This window comes from Neovison vison, chromosome 4 (genome assembly GCF_020171115.1).
Source record: "Neovison vison isolate M4711 chromosome 4, ASM_NN_V1, whole genome shotgun sequence".
NCBI classification, from domain to species: Eukaryota; Metazoa; Chordata; class Mammalia; order Carnivora; family Mustelidae; genus Neogale; species Neogale vison.
Window position 1 is genome coordinate 75,876,507 of NC_058094.1, and position 21,263 is coordinate 75,897,769.

The 21,263-nt window shown below is 42.8% G+C and overlaps 1 protein-coding gene across 2 annotated transcripts in view; it reads left to right on the forward strand.

Moving 5' to 3' along the window:
- NSMAF (neutral sphingomyelinase activation associated factor) overlaps positions 1-21,263 on the forward strand; it is a 58,415-nt gene that overhangs the window by 28,994 nt on the left and 8,158 nt on the right. The window contains exons 10-23 of one of the 2 annotated variants that reach the window (XM_044245552.1): positions 7,147-7,276; positions 8,967-9,038; positions 9,412-9,520; positions 11,895-12,071; positions 13,266-13,345; positions 13,926-14,016; positions 14,111-14,174; positions 15,101-15,152; positions 15,261-15,381; positions 15,777-15,908; positions 16,662-16,704; positions 17,023-17,186; positions 18,652-18,790; positions 20,306-20,364. In XM_044245552.1, the coding sequence (XP_044101487.1) occupies positions 7,147-7,276; positions 8,967-9,038; positions 9,412-9,520; positions 11,895-12,071; positions 13,266-13,345; positions 13,926-14,016; positions 14,111-14,174; positions 15,101-15,152; positions 15,261-15,381; positions 15,777-15,908; positions 16,662-16,704; positions 17,023-17,186; positions 18,652-18,790; positions 20,306-20,364 (1,433 nt within the window). The remainder of the gene's footprint in view (positions 1-7,146; positions 7,277-8,966; positions 9,039-9,411; positions 9,521-11,894; positions 12,072-13,265; positions 13,346-13,925; positions 14,017-14,110; positions 14,175-15,100; positions 15,153-15,260; positions 15,382-15,776; positions 15,909-16,661; positions 16,705-17,022; positions 17,187-18,651; positions 18,791-20,305; positions 20,365-21,263) is intronic. The other variant, XM_044245553.1, reaches the window with a different exon arrangement.

A 21,263-nucleotide genomic window follows, 5' to 3' on the forward strand; every position in this document is an offset into this window, starting at 1 on the left:
TCAGGAGTGGCCCTGGCCTCCGCTTCTCCATCCTGACTTTGGTCAGTCAGCCAGGCTGACTGACTGATGCTCCCTAAGATCCTTCTAGTCTGTCACCATCTTTTGCCACTGTTGTTGCCTGAGGTCTGGCCACCATCACCTTCAGTCAGAACATTGTAACAGCTGTTCGCTTGTCCACCTGACCTCGGTCTTCCCTTCTCCTGTCCTCTCTTCCCTTCTGCACCGAGTGTACTTTGAAAATGTGGTTTTTCTAAAGAACTTAACTATATCTATATTAAAACTCCTCAAGATTTTCCATTGCCTTCAGGGTGAAATCTTCACCTTCCATGGCTTAAGATCTAGCCCTTGCACACTACTCTAGTCGCTGGTAGCTTGTCTCGCATTCTGTGTGCCAGCTCTTTGCGTCTGTGCAGACCCCAGCATGCCCATGGTCTCTTCCCTTGGAGCCTTTGGACGTGTTGCCTGTGCTTACCCAGCTTGGGCTCCTTCCTCTTTTGCACCTGGCTGACTCTTACTTACCTGATTTCAGCTTAGCTGTTGGTAGTTCTGCAGTCTTTCCTGACCCTTCAGGCTGTGATCGGTATCTTACTAAGGCATCCTGCAGGGACCAGGAGACTACATTCCTACCGGGTTTTTTTTCATTGATTTTCTTGGTTTTTCTAAATATACAATTTATTTCCTACAAATAATTATTTTTTTTAATAATTACGTTTTTATATGAACCTGTTCTCTTATTTCTCTCTTGCTTTATACGACGTAGCTTTGCATCTCATCCGTAATACCACGTATCAATCATGTGGTTTTGTAACAACTCTTGGCATCTGCAGGTTCTGGGCCTCACCCCTTGTTTTCTTTTAATCTGTGTCTTCACTATTCTTGGCCTTATGCTGCACTTCCGTATATTTAGAAACAGCTTGTCGAGTTCCATTAAAGAAAGCTCTCTGAGATTTTGACTGTGATCGCAGTGATCTCTCATTTCTTTAGGCTTTCTTTCATGTCTTCCTTATGCTTTTTTCCATAAAGGTCTTTCCTCTCTTGTGCTGGATTTAGTACACATTTCTGATGGTCCTAAAAAGCTCATTTTCCATTTATTGTTGATCTGTAGAATGCAGTGGATGTTTGTGTACTCATATTGTTTTCAGCAACTCTGCTAAACTTTGTGATCAGTTCCATTAACTTTAATATGTAACTCTTTAATATGTACAAAATCTTAAGTACAAATTGTTGCAGGCCCTATTCACTAAATATTTTTGTTTTAGATTCTTATCTTAGAGTTCTTATTTAGAGTTCTGCTAAACCTATAGGTCACGACAGCTTAGGACAACGTAGACAGTATTGGTTGAGTTGATTCATTTATGGATTATGATGTACTTGGCTTTGGTTAGACACTTGTGTTTTATAAATAAAAGTCAGTTTGTAATATTCTGTTTTATTGCTATCTTTGTGAGACTTGTGACCCTCACACTACATTTTAAAGTGTTGAAGAACTTGCCAGTAAAGCCATCTGGCCAATAATGTATTTGTGTTTATATTTGTTCCTTTTTCTGTTTCACCTACACAGCATTAATTTTCTTTCTATTTTAATACTTGCAGGATATATTAGGTAAGTGGATTGCCAGGGGGAAGAAAAGCTTCCATTTTAGGAAGAAAAAGGAGTAAGAGGAATTAGCTTCTTTTGACCTACTTAGAAAGCATAATTCTTCTGAGTAGCGATTTTTTTCAATCCTGGGCTTCAGCGTGACATTAATTTAGAAAATGGCTCACTCTGGAAGTTGTAATTAAATCCAGTCCCTAAAATGTTAGGCTGAAGAATTTGGAGAAGAAACTTTTGCCGTATAAAATAAGATGTTCCAGTGCTATATACTTCCTCTCAAAGAAAAAAAAATAAACTTTTGCCAAAATAAGCTTTCATCATAGTTCTGAGGAAATAACTTTCTTATTGAAGAAATGAAGGGTAACTGTATTTATTTTTCCCTACTGTTCATTCTGAAAATTTTCAAATCCCCACAATTTGAAAGAGAAACCTAATGAATGCAGATACCCTACGGGTCACCTGGCGTTTGTTTGTTAACATTTTGTCAGATTTGCTTTAGTTCATGCCTGCTCTATGAGAGGGTGCGTGTGCCTGTCTATGGGTTATACGCACGTATACGTGTAGGCAATGTGTGCATGTATGTGTGTGTTTGGATTGTGTGTAAAATACGCTCCTTCAAAATCACTGGAGTTACAAGACGTCATGACACTTCACCCGTAACTACGTCAACACGCGTCTCTCCGAAGGGCGTTCTCTGGCCTCCTCTCCTCTTACAATACTCGGATACCGATGATTCTCTCACACCGTGTGATTTCTAGTTTCAGAGTCAAGTTCCTCCCTTTTGTACCCCAAAACATCCCCTTTAAATTACTTTATTTGGGCGAATTTTAGATCTAGACAGAAGGTGTAAGGAGAGCCCACAGAGGGCTTTCACACTCACCCGCTTTCCCCCACTGTTACATGTTTACTCTGTCAACGTGGCCGCATTTGGTTGAACGGATTCCTAGACCAGTGATTTTTTGGATGTTATTTAATTTGATTTTTCCAGCTATTTGTGACTGACGTATAGAAATACAGTGTTTGTTGTTGTTGTTGTTGTTTTTAAACATTCACCTTGTATTCTGTGACATTTCCAGGTTTACTCATTGGTCCTGGTGGGTGTTTTATAGATTGCGTAGAGTTTTCTATATACCTGCGTGTTTAATCGGTGGATAATGACCTTTCCATAGAAATCTTTATGGCTTTTACTTCTGTCTTGCTTCATTGTACTGTTTAATTAATAGATGTGATGGGAGCACATCCTTGCTCTGTTCTTGATCTTACAGGAGAAGGGTTTATTTCACAACCAAAGAATGAGGCTGCCGAGGTTTTTCATGAATGCCCTTTATCAGAATGAAGAAGCTCCCTTTTATCCTGGTTTGCTGAGAGTATTTTCAATAATAGTTTTAGAGTTTTGTTAAATATTTTTTTCTGCACTTACCGAAATGACCATATTTTTTTCTACTTTATTCTGTTAATGTTGTGAATTACATTGATTGATTTTTTTCAGTGTTAACCAACCTTGTTCATGGGCTAAATCCAACTTGATCATGATATATTCTTTTTACATGATTTGATATTACTGGATTTGCTTTGCTAGTGTTTTGTAAAGGGTTTTTGCATCTGTGCTCAAAAGGTAGATTGCTGTGTAAATCTTTAATGTATTTGTCAGGATTTGCTATCAGGGTTAGGTCAGCCTCATCAAATCAGTGTAGCGATGTTCTTTCTTCCTGTTTTCTGAAAGTGTGGTGGATTGTATCTCTTCCTAAAAATTTTAACATAATTTATTGGTGAAGTATACAGCCAGAGTGTTCTTATTTAATTTATTTACTAGGCACGAGACTGTGTAGGTTGTTTGTGTCTTCTTGTGCCTGTTTGGTAAGTTGTGGTTTTCAAAAAATGTTTCCTCTTCCTACCAGGTTTATTGGTATGAAGCTCTTAAGGTCCTTTTGATGTAAGTAGGCTCTGTAGCGCTGGTCCCTCTTTATACCAAGGCTTTGTCTTTACTCTTTCTTTATCAGTTTTGCCAGGTGGTTGCCAATTTTATTAACCTTTCAAAGACCCCACTTTTGACTTTACTGAATTTTATCTACTTCTCCATTTTATATAAAATTGGTTTCCACTCTTGGGATTTCCTTCCTTTGGTTTACTTTGGGGTTTAACTTTTCTTTTTCTAGTGTCTTACAAAGATGAGACCACCAGTTTTAGACCTTCTTGTAATATAACTAGTACTTCACTGTAACTTGACCTCTAAAGTGCTTCAGAGGCATCCCACGCGTTTTGATATGCTCTGTCTGTGCCATTACTATAAAAACATTTTGTAATTTCCTGTATCATTTCTTCCTTGATCCGTGGGTTAATTAAGAAGTATGTTACCTTCCGCATATTTGGGAATTTTGTTATTATTTTATAGTTACTGACTTTCAGTTGAATACCATCTCAGTTCAGAGAGTATATGCTCTGTGCTTTCAGTCTGCTGCTGCTGAGGGTTGTTCTGGAGGCCCTGTATATGGTCTGTCATGCTGAATGCTTCCCAGTTCCCAGAGGGGAATGTGTACCCTGCAGTTGTTGAGCATCCTGTTCAGATCATCTCTACTTTGTTAATGTTTTGTGGATTTTTCCATCAGTTACTGGGAGAAAAGTGTTAGAATTGCCAATAATGATAGTGAAATTATTCCCCCCATTTTTGTTAAATGTATGCCTTGTATATTGTGAAGCTATATTGTTAGGTCCATGTACATTTAAATGTAATGTCTTCTCAATGCATTGAGCCCTTCATCATAGGAAGTATTCCTTCTTAGCCATTTGTCTTGAAGTCTGCTTTGCCTTCTTTTAATCTAGTCATACCAGTATTTTCATGTGTTAGGTTTGCACATTAATATCTTTTTCCATCCCTTTATTTTGTACTTGTGTCCTTATTCTGTTTCGAAAGCCAGATGCTTTATATAGATGAGTCTTGCTTTTTATAGTCTGACAAGCTCTCCTTTTTAATGGGGGTGTTTAATTCATTTATTTTTTTTAATTTATTTTTTAGAGAGAGAGAGAGAGCAAGTACAGCAGGGGAGAGGGCAGAGGGAGAGAGAGAATCTGAAACAGACTCCATGCTCAATGCAGAACCTGATGCGGAGCTCGATCTCACAACCCTGGGATCGTGATCTGAGCGGAAACCCTAGGAGTCGGATGCTTAACAGTTGAGCCCCCTAGGCGCCCCTAATTCATTTATGATGATGTAGCTATGGTTGATTTTAAACCCAATGTCATAACACTATGTTAGCATTCCGTTTGTTCTTTGTTTTTCTGACCCTCTTTTCTTGCCATCTTTTGGGTCAGTCTGATATTTTTAAGTATTCCGTTTTATCAGCTCTCTTGACTTTTTTTAAGCTGTGCCACTCTGTGTCATTTTAGTGGTTCCTCCAGAGATCACAGTACACACCTTGTACCATCGTGTGTGTCCAGTGACATGACACAACTGTACAGCGGTGTGAGAACCTTACACCAGTGGGCTTCCTTAGAGCTCTCCCACCCACTCTCATCTTGTGGGCTTATATTAAATTTCTACATGTTGCATAAAACCCACAATACAGTGTTCTTTTTCTTCCAACAGTCATTAGCTTTTTCAAGAATTTAGACACATACACATGTGTCTATGTCAATTAAAAATACTGAAAGATTAATTTTCTTCTGTTTACTGAAACATTTAACCGTGTGCTGATTCTGGTACTCTTCTTTCTGCAGCCCCCGTGTGTTTAATCTGGAGACCTTTCTCCTCAGTTTGAAGAACTTTCTGTAACATTTCCTATAATGCAAATCTGTTCGAGAAGATTTCCCTCGGCTTCCTGGGGAATAGAGCTGTTTCCCCTTTGTCTTTGCTGCCTGTGGGATTCTAGGTTGGCTGGTGTTCCTTTCTCTACTGTGGAGATTCTCCTTCCGTTGTCTGTTGGTGTCCGTGTTGGCTCTGAGGCCACAGCATGTGTCTCACTGTTGCCTCCGTGTCGCTGCCACTTTCTCTGTGCTTATCCTGCTTGGGGACCTCTGGGTTTCGGGCTAACAGGCATCTAGGAATCGGCGTCCCCTCCCTCCCCATTTCCTCTGCCCCATTTTCTGTCTCTTCCCCCACAACTGGAGTCATGCTTATGTTAGTGTGCTTTATATATTCTCTCAGGTCTCACATACCCTGTTCTGTATTTTTTGCTTTTATTCTTTTACCTTCTTTTGTTTTGTTTCAGTTAGGCCACTTTGTTGTGACCTGTTTTCAGCCTGACTGGACGTCTCTGCTATGTCCAGTCTGTTGTTCTGCTTGCTTAAGTAATTCTTCATTTCTCTTCTCTGGACGTGGAGACCCAAATAAATGCTGTTTACCTCCAGAAGTGGTCATGCACCCACCCCTTGTTGTGCCCCCTTTCTTGTGCTGGGCGCTCTGAGCGGGCGGAAGCCTTCCTGGCAGCCATAGTTACAGTCCTCGTCTCTGCTGCCTGCAGTTCTTTTGGGGAGCGTTGGAGATTTTCTTCCAGAGGGCCTCAGGACCTCAGCTCTTGAAGGACCTTGGAGACACCTTCGTGCCTTGCAGCTGAGCCACAAACCTTCTGAACCCTGGGCCATTCCCCCCTGCTCTCCACCTAGTGGCAGCATTTTTGTGCCTCTGCTCTCCCCACCTGACTGCGTTCTGCTTCCCTCTAGACCTCTCTCCATCGGCAGCCCTTCCCCTTCTGTCTGCCACAGGCGGCGCCTCTTGCTATCACCCAGCCGCTGCTCTCTTCATTCCGGTTTCTTTGCATCTTAAGCTTCCTGACAGCTTTTAAAAAGGCTTGTGAAGCTCTTCTAGCCAGTGTGTGTGTCTAGCCAGCTTGGAGGTCCCCTTCACTCCCTAAGGAGGTAGAAGTCTGTCCTGTGGGATGTCATGCCATTCTTACTGCTAACAATGTGATTGTGATTTATTCTTTAACTGGTTGATGACTTGGTTGTTCCCCCCCCCTTTTTTTTTAACTAATTAGTAAAGGAAAAAGACAATTTTTTTGACTAGTTAAATAATTTAGGAGGGGTAGTGGAAAAATCACATTTGACTGGTTTTACCACAGTAAAGCCATAAAAGAACATACCTTGGAACTGACATTCAAGTAATTGTAATTAGGGACTCGAGGCCTTACCAATGCTGTGCGAAGTAAATGGCACCTGTGACTCAAAAAATAGGACTGAGAGACCCAACAATAGAAAAATATGTTAATATAAGAATAGTTTCAAGGTCAGTTTATTTGAGGAGGAAAAATAGTTCAGCTGTAAAAGGTTGTTTGGTATTACTTATTTGTTTCTTCTCGTCTGTGATAAACTCATCTGTTGTTGTTTGAGTTTACTCAGCCACTTAAAAGAATGTCAGGTTTTTTGTTTTGTTGTTTTTGTTTTAAGAATGTCAGTTTTATTTAAGCAACCAGTTTATAACACCCATTTTTCTTGTATTAAGTGTAGTGTTCAGACAGATCCCGTGCATAGTCACACTGTAGCTCCCTTCGAGAAAGTGAAACCTAGGAAGTAGATTGATTTATGATTCTTCTTACTTTTGCTGAAAACTGTATGGTCAGATTCCAGAGTGTTTCTGAAAAGCTGCACATGGAATGCAAAGCAGAAATGGTGACACCGCTGGTGACGAATCCCGGACACGTGTGCATCACCGACACAAACTTGTATTTTCAGCCTCTCAATGGGTACCCGGTAAGGAGGGCCACAGGGTCAGATGGGGAGCTGCTCCAGCACTGGAGTACTCCTTTTTCCCGGGAACTTGACCTCCCAGTTACAGTGTTCTCATAGTTTGGCAAGGATCGAAGCCCCACCCCTTCTCCTCCAGTAGCTGTGTGTTCAGCAGGCCTCCCTATGTCATCCTACTGTCCCCTTATCTAGATTCGAGCTCTTCTGATCTCTTTCCAGTAATCCTGGGGTCACTTGCTCTCCCTGTAAAAAGAAACCGTGCCCCCACCCCCAATTTCAGTAAAGAGTTGTTCGAGGTTTATACCTTTCTCCTTGGAAGCCATTCTGGAAGAAACCAATGAAATGTACTAAAATTAAAAAGAAATGGGTATTTTCTGTATATCTGAGTTTGCATCCATATATGTGGTATTTCTTGTTTTTCTTTATTGAGGAGCAAAATCAGTAGATCCAAGTCTGTCACAAGCAGTGTGACAGTGTCCCCTGCCAGCCAGCATCAACACACCTCTGGAAGAGGTGTGGTGCTTCTACTGTGATGGTGGAAACAGTCTTCTCTTCCACAGTGACTTTAGATTTACTCGCCCAGATAGTTTAAGATAAACTCGGATTGCCACACTAAAATTTGTAAAGATTTGTTGCTGTATCTAGAGCTGAACACTTTTTGGAATGGTTCATTAGAAGAACAGAAACGCTAATACGCTCTGACAGTGCATTGGACCATTTGGCATGGCAGCTTGAAGAACGTGTTTTCTGTCATAGGAGGCTATGTCCTGGAAATTCTCCGCCTGGTGGGGTCAGTCATTCTGTCACTAAAACCCCGGATTCTTTTCTGTGTGAAAAATGGTGCTATGACAATTTTGTCCACCAGGTGGCGGAACACCCTCACCCAGCCCTCCCACAGACACTACACCTGTACTGGTGTAATAGTTGGCTTGACCACTACTGTTACTATGGCTTGGGTCAAAAACTTTTGGGATGATACTGGAGTATGTGCTAGAGCTTCAGGATCCATAGTGTGAGCATGTATCCTCTCCCAAATCTCTGGGCTCGGATCCTTGACCAGCCGTCGGGCAATTTCCACAGTTGCACATGTGGGCTTTTCCTCTCTCTCACGTGGGGCAAGGTGGATGTGTCACCATGTAGCCAATCTCAGTGGCTTTCCTAACCTCATTCTCCTCTTACTAGTGCTTTAAGCCTCTTGAGAAGCGAGAACATTTTTTTCCTCATGAAGAAAAATTTAGAAGCCCTGCTTAATAATCTTAGTTGTTTATGAGTCTTAGTACAATGTAGTCATTACAGAGATAAAGGACAGAATTCTAAAAAAATAATACTGTGTCAGTTCTAAGAAAACCTTTGATCTGTAAAAAGATAGCAAAATTCCTGAGAAGTTATCTGTACCAGCACTTTAATATCCCCTACCACTCAGCAACCTTGCAGGAGTCTCAATGATAGATCAGTGCATTAGCACTGTTGGGGTCCTGAGTGATGGTAGAGAGACTCGTCCAAAGTCATAAAGTTAGTGGAAAAGGGTAGGCTAGGACGTAAAACCAGAAATGTCTTCTTCTAAGAGCTGCCTTTCCAGTTGTTCACATGTAACATGTCGGGAAGTTAAGATTTGGCCACTTTTTCGCCTTTCTGATAGGGCAGGTTCTAATTGTGTCCAAATGTTGATTTTGAGATTGTCTCTCTACTTTTAAAGAAACCTGTGGTCCAGATAACACTCCAGGATGTCCGCCGCATTTACAAAAGGAGGCACGGCCTCATGCCTTTGGTGAGTTCTTATGGGATGTCACTTCTCGGTGGATGATTCTTATATCCTCAGTTTAGCCAGTGGTGCTGACTTGTAAACACTCAGGGCATGTCTGAAAAGTACAAGTTTGTCGTACTGTAAGCAAGTCGTCTGCAAGTCTTTCTTTTGTGTGAACTGTGTGCACGCATATACACACTGCACATATTCATACAGACACACACGTGTATGTGCATTGCTGAATCAAATCTGTATGTGGAGAATGTGAATAAGTAAGACCTGCATATAAAAAGTAGACATCTTTCATTGAAAAGCTTTTGTACTTACGTAGCTTGTTTTGAGATTGCAAGGTAAATACAGTGCTGTTTATTTTACTTTTTTCTTACTGAATTTATAGGGCTTGGAAGTGTTTTGCACAGAAGACGACCTCTGTTCTGACATCTACCTAAAGTTCTATGAACCTCAAGATAGAGATGACCTCTATTTTTATATTGCCACGTATCTAGGTACGGTGCTCACTTTATCTATTCATATGACAGTAGATCAGCTCCTGAGTACCTGAGATAGGAAATAGGGGAAGAGAAATGCTATCTAGAATCACCTTTCTGGGTCTCCTTATTTCTTCACATCAGGAACTAAGGTGGGCAAAAGGCATTCTAAAAATAAAACCATGAGTTCATATAAGTGAAATTTGGCAGTAGTCCATTCCAAGTGTATGTTTGAAAAATTCTTGATAAATATATTTGAATTTTTTTTTATATTGTAACACCCCCAAGTTGAATAGATTATAAAGAATCCACCTAATTATTTTTCTGTTCTGTCATGTCTAGATTCGTTTATGGAAACCAAGACTTGGTTTCTTAATGTGATGCAGTGAGTTGTCCAGTCATGTGTTTGTGATCGTTAACTGTCATCTTAATCATAAAGCTGGAAAACAGCACAAAAGGAACACATGAGCCTTCTGTACTCAGAGGACTCCATGGGACTTGATTTGCTTTAAATTAATAGTTCCTCAGCCTTCCATAAAAATGTGAATTTTCCCACCTTTATCAGAAAGAACACCTGATTTTTCTTTTTAGATATGAACATATGAAATTATATGCTTGAATTATTCTTGTTTACAGAGTTGCTAGATAACTAAAATGGATTGATTTTCAAAAGCAGATGTTGGGATTTTATTATTGCCATCTTAACTTTGTTTGCTGTTCTTACTCCCTTAGAAATGGGATTTTCTCTCAGAAGAATAGTTTATTTTGAATGAGGAATATATTTTATTTTACAATAGGCTTAGAATTCAATTTCTTTCTTCTCACAATAAACTGTTACATTTAATTTAATGCCTAAGTATAGCTCTGATACACATTGATTGTTATTTCCTGCCTCCTGATTAATTTTTTTTCATTTTATTCCTCTAACTATATAACAAGATTACAACAAAAAATTCAACTTTCATGGTGTGTCCTAAAATTTCAAGTCAAAACACTTGCCATGACCTAAGAACTTGTTTCTTTTTTTTTTTTTTTTTAAAGATTTTATTTATTTGACAGAGAGAGATCACAAGTAGGCAGAGAGAGGCAGAGAGAGGAAGGGAAGCAGGCTCCCTGCCTAGCAGAGAGCCCGATATGGGGCTCGATCCCAGGACCCTGGGATCATGACCCGAGCTGAAGGCAGAGGCTTTAACCCACCGAGCGAGCCACTCAGGTGCCCCTAAGAACTTGTTTCTTAAAGCTTCCTTATTCCTGCTGATCTTATTCCTCAGGTTGGTCAGACTTTCTTTTGAGTTTTTGTGAGTATAGGAAATGAGAAAAGCATTTTGAGTTTTTAAGCTCTTTCCTTATAGCTGGTAAGAAAAGAAGCTAGGTAAAAATAAGTAAGGATAAATACTGAATCAACAGATGAGTTAGATAAATTGCCTGGCGGAGCCCACCAAACGTTGAAAGCACAATCTTCTGAACAAAATAAAATAGTCGAGTCACTTTATGCCCTCCAGGAGGAAAGCTGTCCTTGGTGCCACATATTCTACATTTGCATGTTTCCTGAGGGTATTCTTGGGGGCAGGGGGAGACTTCCTGGTTCTCCTTTGAGAAATCGTGTTTTCCTGCCAGAGACCTTCTTCTCCTTCAGCAAGTTCTTTTCTTTGCCTTACTCCTCACGTGCCTACCTAATACACAGGCATTGGCAAATCTGTGTGGTAGACCTCTTCCTGATCTAAAAGAAAACTGTTTTTGTTTTCATAAAAAGCGGAGGAAATAAGCTTTTGCAAATGGTCATGGCTTCTGAAAGGCGTTAAAACTCAAGCACTTTGTGTACCTGCAGGCTATATAGAATATAGTAAATATTATGTGTTACCATGTAATGTGGACATATTGCCCCATACCTTCATGTATGTTTCATGAGACTGACGCTCTAGCTACTGTGCTAAGAGGCACCTCATATATGTTTTATATTGTGTATTTAAATATGTAATAACATTCCCTCCTGGTGAATGTCCTTGGAGATATTTGTACTTAATGCAACAGCTACTTGGTGAAAACCAACCACAGCCCACTTTTCATTTTATTAAAACGTATTTTTCAAAAATGCACTGATGGGTCTACATTTATCTAGTTTGGGGGGCACCTGGGTGGCTCAGTTGTTAAGCATCTGCCTGCCCCTCAGGTCATGATCCCAGGGTCCTGGGAAAGTCCCACAACAGGCTCCCTGCTCCCTCTCCCTCTGCTGCTCCCCCTGCTTGTGCTCGCTGTCTCTGTCAGATCAGTAAATAAAATCTTCTAAAAATTTTTCCAAAAAACCCCCAAAACATGTAGTTTTTACACACTGAGAACAACGTAGCCCATGTTTGCCAAGTTCAGTGGTGACCGCGGGCCCTGTCCTCCTCAGAGCACCACGTGGCAGAGCGCACGGCCGAGAGCTACACGCTGCAGTGGCAGCGCGGGCACCTCTCCAACTACCAGTACCTCCTGCACCTCAACAACCTGGCGGACCGCAGCTGCAATGACCTCTCGCAGTACCCCGTGTTCCCGTGGATAATCAACGATTACTGCAGCACCGAGCTGGGTGAGTGCCCCAAGGCCCAGTGTGAGAGGAGAGCAGGTGCTGCCATCGTGAGGGGTCAGCACATTCCAACCCATCGGGATCTCTGTCCTCAGGGTTGCTCGTTTCCATCACGCAGTACCAGTCCGTGTTCCCCTCGTCGTGTGCGGTTTGTAGGTGTTTTCTCCACTAGCTCTGAACTTCTTTTAATCCCAAAAGGACTCACAGACTTCTTGGAAGGCATGCGCAGAAAGTATGCGTATGTTTTTAAACCATATCATTACCTGTAATGACCACATTTCAAATACTTAATTAAGTTTTTCACTTTGAAAAGTGGTTTGGGGTTATCGTATTATTTTAAAGTTCACAATAAAAAATGTGATCACCGGAAGTAATAATCACTCACTCTAGAACATTTAAAAAGTACTGACGTAGTTAAAGGAGAGAAAAATCATCAATGATTACATTAAGAGAATCATCTTAACCTTGTGGTATATGTATTTCTCTCATTATTTCAACAAAAATGTGACTATATTGTAATTTGATTTTGTAATATTCTAAATTATATATTGTGAACAATAAATTCCTCTTGACAGTTCACTAGTTGAACCCTTACACTTGAAAGAAATAACAGACTTTCTGGGAGCTTGAGAATTTATTTCTCTGTTAACATTCAGACTCCAATTCTCAGATTATGTTATTATCACAAAATAATAATATTCACTATAATTCAAACTTCAGAAAATCTTGGTAGAAGAATACTGACTTTTCAAATGTGCTTATTTTTTGTTGTTGTTTTCCTTGAAACATAGTTTTTTTAAAATCAGTCATCTTTTTTTTAAATAATTTTTTTGATTTTGCTATGTTGTCACCATACAGGACATCATTAGTTTTTGATGTAGTGTTCTGTGATTTATCATTTGCATATAACACCCAGTGCTCCATGCAGTACGTGCACTCTTTGATATGATGATCAGGGTATTTTCAAATTAGAGATGCTACTCTTTAGTGACTTGCTGACTTAAAACTCAAGCCCTAACATTTACAGTTATGTAAGTGACTATCAGAAATACTATAATTCCAATGGGTCTGTCTCCATTTTTAAAAATTATTTGTGGAAATAAATCTGTGCATGTGTATCCATGGGGGGTAATGTTATTAAGTTTGTTGGCTTTATTTTAATTAATTCATTTCTTAAAAATATATTTATTTTTACAGATTTGTCAAATCCAGGAACTTTCCGGGATCTTAGCAGGCCAGTAGGGGCCCTAAACAAGGAACGGCTGGAGAGACTCCTGGTACGTGGATCTGGGGATGCCTGGCTTCTAAGGAGCTCCCTGAGCCATGGTGGCTTGTTTTTATAGTAAGAGAAACTCATTTCTCCCCAAAATTAGGGGAGGTCTATGCCAAGTGACTAGAGGATCTACATCCTATTTTTTTCCTTACTCCCCTCTCTGCCCTCTACCCTCCCCCTTGAGGTCAGCTCCTCACCCACCCACTTCTGAATTTTCTGCCTGAAATTCAGGAAGCAAGAGGCTGACCTGAAATTCAGGAAGCAGGAGGCTGACCTGATCACAACTTGACTGATTTAGTTGCACAGAGGGAGTCCCTGGTAAATTTTACAAGAGATCTGTAACATCCATTCTGTTCAATCCAGCCCAACACTGTTCCCACTGAGCCCAGAAAAGCAAAATACTTGTCACAGGAATACTGGGTGTTCACAGGTCCCCCCCACCCCCGCCCCCTTCTCCTTTTTCTACTTAAAGAGAGAAACTAAGGGATATAATGTACCTGTGCCACGATTTGGGGTTTGGCTACTTGAGGCGGTTACAGTTTTCCCGGCCGACACCTAGCACGGTCTTTCCCCGTCTGTTGCAGACCCGCTACCAGGAGATGCCGGAGCCAAAGTTCATGTACGGCAGTCACTACTCTTCCCCCGGCTATGTGCTCTTTTATCTTGTGAGGATTGGTAAGATTCTGAATTGGTGCTCCCAGTTCAGTGGGGTTTCTCGTTGATTCACCAGGGATTCTGGTATCTCACCCAACTCTGATTTCCCCTCTAGCGCCCGAGTACATGCTGTGTCTGCAGAATGGAAGATTTGATAACGCGGACAGAATGTTCAACAGGTTTGCCCCCCCATGCTTCACCTACCAGTTCTTAAACTCTCTAATTATAAACGTGCCCTATGTTTGCTTTGAAAAAAGCGGATTCAAAAATGTCAAGAAATCACTGACTGGTACATCTGTTCCTTTCAGGCTCTTTCTAGTCGTGTGTGTGTGTGTGTGTGTGTGTGTGTGTAAGAACATCTTTCAGTTACAGCTTTTGTCCTGCCCAGTGTAGCCCTGTCATATTAGATGTTGAAGTTTTCCCCATATATCAGATGCTCAAAACAGTGACTTTTAAATTATTGTATCACATCCTAATGTATGCCGTAACTTAAGTATTTTAACTATTTCTCTATTGTTGGACATTTAGACTGTTTCCAACACCTCCTTATTCCAAATAATTCTGCTGTGAATTGAATACAATTTCCTGTGAGTGTTTAAATGACTTTTTTAAAATTATAAAAGTAGTATTCCTTGCAAAAAAAAAAAGTCAGAAAATAAGAAGAAAATTAGTTTGGCCTCCCACCACGCTGAGATAATATTCATTGTTAATCTTTTGGTCTGTGTCTCTTCAGTCTTTTTCTAAGCTGTGTGCAAGTTAATCACTTTCTAAAGTGATCTGTTAAAACAGCCATGCTAGGTCTGCCGTGTTTAAGCAGTAGCGTGTGTTGTCCCTTCAATGAGGCAGTGTATGGCTGGAGGGTCACGGTGTGGGCATGGAGACAGGGTCCTTGTCCTCACCCCATGTCACTCCCTGCATGCGCTCAGAGAGGGCTTCTCTTCTGTCAAAGGGGAATCCTCATACAGATGTTGAGAATTATGAGTTAATGAGAGAAATGAGTTAACACAGGTGAAGTGTAGGACAACACCTAGGTGCATAGACAGCACTTTGGTTGCTATTTCCAGACCCAAGACTTCAGTTGATTTTTTTTTTTCTTTGTATCTAGTATTGCAGAAACTTGGAAAAACTGTTTGGATGGTGCAACAGATTTTAAAGAGGTAGGCAGTTAATAAAGCTAATAATTCACTGGGCTTGTGGTTTCTAATTGCTTTATAAAATGTTCGCTGCTATTCTTTCCCACCCACCCCCCCCAAAAAAACTTTCAGTTGATTCCAGAATTCTATGGTGATGATGTCAGCTTTTTAGTCAACAGTCTGAAGTTGGATCTGGGAAAGAGACAAGGAGGGCAGATGGTCGATGATGTGGAGCTCCCACCCTGGGCACGGAGTGAGTACCACCTTGGAAGTACCGAGTTCAGCACTTCCTTCACCTGGGGGAGGGGGGCCTTCAGTATTATGATTTAGTAGCCTCGATTTTTTAAAATAGCAGTAGAATTCTCTATGTAAATGAGGCGCTATCAGTTCTGTTCCAAATCAGAACTAGCCTGTGAGTCTATGACTTAAAAACATCAATACGCATTTGAAAGATCTAAATGTGAGAGTGATCTTCACCACTCCCTTCCCCCCGCCAGGATATATTTTATCTGATGGGGCCCAAAAAGCCTCATTAAGAAATATGTGCCTCTTGCCTCTCCTAGAAGCTTTATCTGCATGTGGATAGACAGAAGAGATGGGAGAGAGTAAAGGAAGACAGTGACGTTCTGATGGAGTCTCATCTAACAGGTCCCGAGGACTTCCTCCAGAAGAGCAAGGATGCGCTGGAAAGCAATTACGTGTCGGAGCACCTCCACGAGTGGATCGATCTAATATTCGGCTACAAGCAGAAAGGGAGTGATGCCGTTGAGGCCCACAATGGTAAGTGAGGGTCTCAGAAATGTCATATAGCGTTTGATGAAATCACAAGCAAAAAGAGAAAAAAAATGCAGCCAGAGCAGCCCAAGCTCATGCTTGGCAGAAGCATCTTCTGTCAGCAGAGGGTGGCCCCCCACTCCATGGCCCTGGGTCAGGTACTGAGTAACAGAGGAGGAAGGATTTCTGCCTAAAGGACCCCAACTTTGCCCCGATCCCCAGATCTAAAGTCTTCCAGTGTTAGCATGTGCTCTCCACCCCACTCATGGATTTCGATTCAGACTCAATCAGAATGTGGTAGAAGAGTGCCGCCCACCCCTCCTTCCTCTAAAGGGCCCCAGGGCTTCCTGTTAACGGAGCAGAAAGAAACCAGCCGCAGCGCACCCTCCTCAGCCTCCTCCTTACCTGCCACCGGGCTGCAGGTGCCAGCTGCTGACGAGGAGCCAGCAGTGCGGGGTGGACAGGCGCAGGGCAGTGCGGGGTGACTGGCGCTTCCCCTGGGGCAGAGGTGCTCACCAGCAAACACCTGGAGATAAGAGGCTGTCTCACCTGCCAGTTGGATTTCTGCTCAGCGAAAGATAACTCGGGTTGATATTTATTGCCGTTGGTTTTTATTAGTCTTTTCTTGCAAAGTGACCATGAGATTCTTTGAAACCATGTGTTCAAAGTTCTTGAGTTTTATATCAGAGTCTGTGTGGAATGTCTATTATAACCAAACAGTACTACCCCTTTCAAGAGAGTTTTTCATCTTTTTTTCAGTATTTCATCCCCTGACCTATGAAGGAGGCGTAGACTTGAACAGGTACCTATACATCTAGAAGGAGTTTCTACTTGAGTTACGAAAAAACTCTTTGTCTAAATGATGAATGCAGCTCTTTGATCATATGAAGGTGTGGAAATTTTACAGTGAATTATATCTTGCTTTCCCCGTTAGGTAAGTCACCGAGCCTCAGAAAACTCTCTAAAGATCTGTGATGAGGCTTGGACTGTCCTGGCACAGAGTCGCTGTTCCTGTTTGAGGATTAAATCTCTCTCCTGTTGAGCCACATTGTTTGACATTCGTGCTCTGGGGGGACTGGAACCTCATGGTTCACTGCATTACTTGTGTTCTGTCCCAAAGCATCGAGGACCCTGACGAGAAAGTGGCCATGCTGACCCAAATCCTGGAGTTTGGCCAGACTCCAAAACAACTCTTTGTGACCCCACATCCTCGACGAATCACCCCAAAGTTGAAAACTGTCACCCAGGCCTGCAGTCCTGATGATCCCACGGCGGATTCTCCAGGTGAGTGCGGATGGAGAATAAATGGGGGCACCCGCAGCTTTTTTTTCCTGAGTCAGATGTTCCTGAAGGTTCTCTAGAACAGGAGAGCCATGAGCAGCCTGTGGCCCAGGGGTGATTGTGCTGGGACCCCCGACGGCCGTCCTCCATTCTCCTGAAAAACAGCTTCGACAAGCCTGTTTTTGTTGTTGTTTTGTCTTTGTTTTAACTGCTGATTTTAAAGAAAATCAGGTTACTTTTCTTTCCCGGTGGTATTACTCCCATTCCACGAGACTTGGCAGTATTTTGTTGTTGCTGTTGTTTTTCTCCTTCACCTTTTCTGTGGTTTTCCGAGCCAGTGTTTTATGCTTACCCCTTCACTGTCACACTGGCCGTCCCGGCCATGCTGCTCCCACGGTCACCCTGGCCCCACTCTCCCCTGCTCTCTCCCAGAAACAACTTCGCCATCCCTCACTCTCCTCCTCCATCCCCACATACAGATCTTGAATTCAGGGTGTTTGGTAATTTTCATTTGATTCATTTTCTTAGTCATTTGACGAACAAACACAGAGTGTGTTGTGTGCCTGGCATGCGCTAGATGCTACAAGAACTTGACCTGTTGTGACATCTAGTATTTGGAGAAGGAGGAAAGAGTACTCCCCTTCAGCCAGTTACCTGTGTTTCACATTTCATATAGGATGGCCTCAGGCCCACAGGCTCCCAGGAGGAATCTGACACTATGTGGAACCCTGGGAGCAAAGTCCCTTGATTTCTTATCATCTACACTCCTGTCGGTTCCAGGCACCCGGGGACCTCATAGGTGCCGAGAGTGGAGTGTACTCTCAGGCCGGAGGAACAGCTCACAGGGGCCCGGGACCCCAGGTAGCCGGCCTTTCTTCTCTAAGAGATAATGGCCCACGGGGTTCAGTCATAAAGACCATGAGATTATCTTGTGATGCCTCTTAAACCCGTGCCCCGCTTAGTCACCAGGCTCACACCAGTGTCTTGTGATCATCCTAGGGAGCCATTGCCCGGCCCTTCAGATGGCAGGAGGGACTTCTCTCATGCTGGCCAGGGCACTTGTAGCTTGGAATGCAAGTCTGCTTTCTCCCCCTCGAAACTAAAAGGAAACCGCAGCATTTCTAGGGAACAGTCAGGCTCTTGCAATGATTACTGACAAGGAAATAGTTACTCGGACTGGTGTTTCCTGAAGTTCCTAAGGCAGGGGCTGAGTGAAAACTTCAAGAACACTGGTAAGAGTATAAAAAGACTTCAGTCTGCAAAGATACTTTTCAGTCTGTCTCCCAAGGATTTTTATGTTATTTAGATTATACATTCTGTCATTTTCCCTTAACAAACGTGGAGCTCCCTAGCACATTTCAGGGTAGTTATGCTTCAGTGGGGCACTGTGTTTCCTTGGTCATTTGGTTATAATAGAAAATATTGTGGCCCTGATGCTTGTTGTCTCCGGTGCTTGTTAATAATTCAGCTGACTTCACTGGGCAGCAATTCAATGTAGTCTCTCCAGGTGAAGAGTCTTTTGAAGACCTGACCGAAGAAAGTAAAAGCCTGGCCTGGAATAACATCACCAAACTGCAGTTACAGGAGCAATATAAAATCCACAAAGAGTAAGAGCACCCCTCTGCCATCCTTGCCAAACCCGGGGTCTTGACCTGGAGTGACACTGTTTTAAGTGGAGTTAAGAGGGTGGGAACTCTCTTTCCGTGTTATCTTGATGGGTTTTTCTCCCCCCAACAATGTCTGTGGTGATCAGCCAAGTGTAGTCAACGTGGTAAGGGGAAATTTGACACAGAATGGATTTATGTCAGTCTTCCATGCTGTCATGTCTCCTGCTGGTCCTTCTGGAGCCCAGGAGGGGGTCTGCAGCCAGCAGGTAGTTCTGTGCCTCTCAAACTGGGATACATAGGGTACACAGCCCCTCAAGTCTTTGATGGGAGAAACATGGTAGATCTTCTCCAAGTGTTGAACTCACAGATGTTGTAGGGGAAGATGTGTCCTTTTAAAAATTTACAAGTATGTGGAGAGGGCGAGAGATCAAACGGCGAAGTTCACAGGAGTTTTAAAAATAATACCCATACTTTCAGAAAAAGAGCTTGCTGTCAGGCCCAGAGGGGTTATGAGTGTTTAGACTTCTGCCATAAAGGTATTCACACATTTTGGTAGGAAGGTTTGAGAAGCACTGAGCTCCCCTGAGCCATCCTGTTATGGATGAGAAAACCCAGGCTCAGAGACGGGCCTGGGGATCTGCTTGATGGCACAGATATCCTGACATATTGATACCACAGACACCATGGGTCACGGGTGGTCTGAATGTCCCAGTCCACTTCAGATCCAAGGCTAGGGACCAGAGCACACCCTCCTGCCAAGAAATCCATAGATCCACCTCATCCGTTCTAACAGTGGCTTTCCTTTTCTCAGAGTCTCTAAGTGACCCACAGAAAAAGACCCTATCCTCCCACAGTGTAGACGGGAAGGAACCCGTAAAAGGAAATGGCAGCACCAGACAGAGTATCCTCACTGAACCGAGGCTCGGTAAATTCGATTCAGCAGCAAAGCAAGTGAAGTGCTCGTAAAGGAGAGTTTCAGCAATTTGGGGGACAGTCAGATAAGGTGGAATTGAGGAGAAGCCAATTCACGGCATCGGGAAGATGTTCGACTTTGACTGTGGCAGCTAGGGAAGCCGAGAGGGGGAATGGTTTCTGGCCACAGGTCTCACCAGAAACAAAATTTGAAGCTCCCAACTGATGATTTGTTCATGGCAGGTGTTATGTGTGCAGGACAGATCCAGCAGACAGGCTGTGACAAAAATAAATACAGACACTTGCGAAAATGAAATTCAGGACTTGAAAGAGACGAGTGGGGCGCCTGGGTGGCTCAGTGGGTTAAGCCGCTGCCTTCGGCTCAGGTCATGATCTCAGGGTCCTGGGATCAAGTCCCGCATCGGGCTCTCTGCTCAGCAGGGAGCCTGCTTCCCTCTCTCTCTCTCTGCCTGCCTCTCCATCTACTTGTGATTTCTCTCTGTCAAATAAATAAATAAAATCTTTAAAAAACAAAACAAAAAAAAGAGACGAGTGTCCCAGCTCATGGATGTTGGTAACTTATAAACCTCTGTCTTTAAACAGGGCAGTTACCGGAATAGCGGTCTCTTGTAACGGGTCTTCCGTGTTTACAACCTCACAAGGTGAGTTTTCCTGCCTGAACAGTGGTTTACCTGGAACCGCGAAGAATCCAGGTTTCTTGGTACTGAGTCAAGGATTGCACTTGGGTGTGCTGTCTCCACAGAAAGTGACTTTTGAGGGGTTTGTGGCATTTTGCAGAAAACGTCATTGCAGTTTGCCAGAAACAATTATGAGATTGCATTGCTGACAAGATTTCCAGAAATTTCAGGGACAGGGTGGGCACAAAGAGCTCACTCCCAGCTCCTTGCTAGGTGGGAGGCCCCAGAACAGCTGGGCAGCTGCAGAGTGTAGCCGGGGCATCCCAGGGCACTGTGCATGGGAGCATGGACAAGTGCACCTTTGCTGTTAGGTGTTTCATTTGTGTCACGGGCTATGCATTTCAGGGCATTTGTTGTGGAATTTCACTGGAAATACAAGGGACACATTGTTAATGTTCTACTTTATCAGATTCTAAGTCATCCTGCTTAGATTTTAAGACAATTCGCTCTGACAGTAGCCGGCTGTTTTGGAGGGGACTTTTCCTTTAGCCTTATTGGAGAAAATTATGTGTTTCATCGATTAAGTCTGGAAATGGGGCCGTCCAACCAAACCCTCCCGGAGAAGTCTGGCTTACCGCTCTCAGGGTCGCTCACGGTGGTTCATTATCTGTAGCACGTCCTTCCTCGCTCTCTCAGGGATAACCTCAGGATGCATACAACAGAATTTTGCACAAAGCACAGATAATGGTTCTGTTGTCGGCCAAAGGAAGTGACGTGCAGCCGGGCCCCATTGGGGTCAGCAGGTGCCCTGACAGGGGGAAGCGCTCCGCCTTCTCCCAGGATCCTGTCCCCCGAGTGTGCCAGCACCATCACACGAGACCGAATGCTGTATGGTGAAAGCATTTTCTCACTAAAGCTTTATC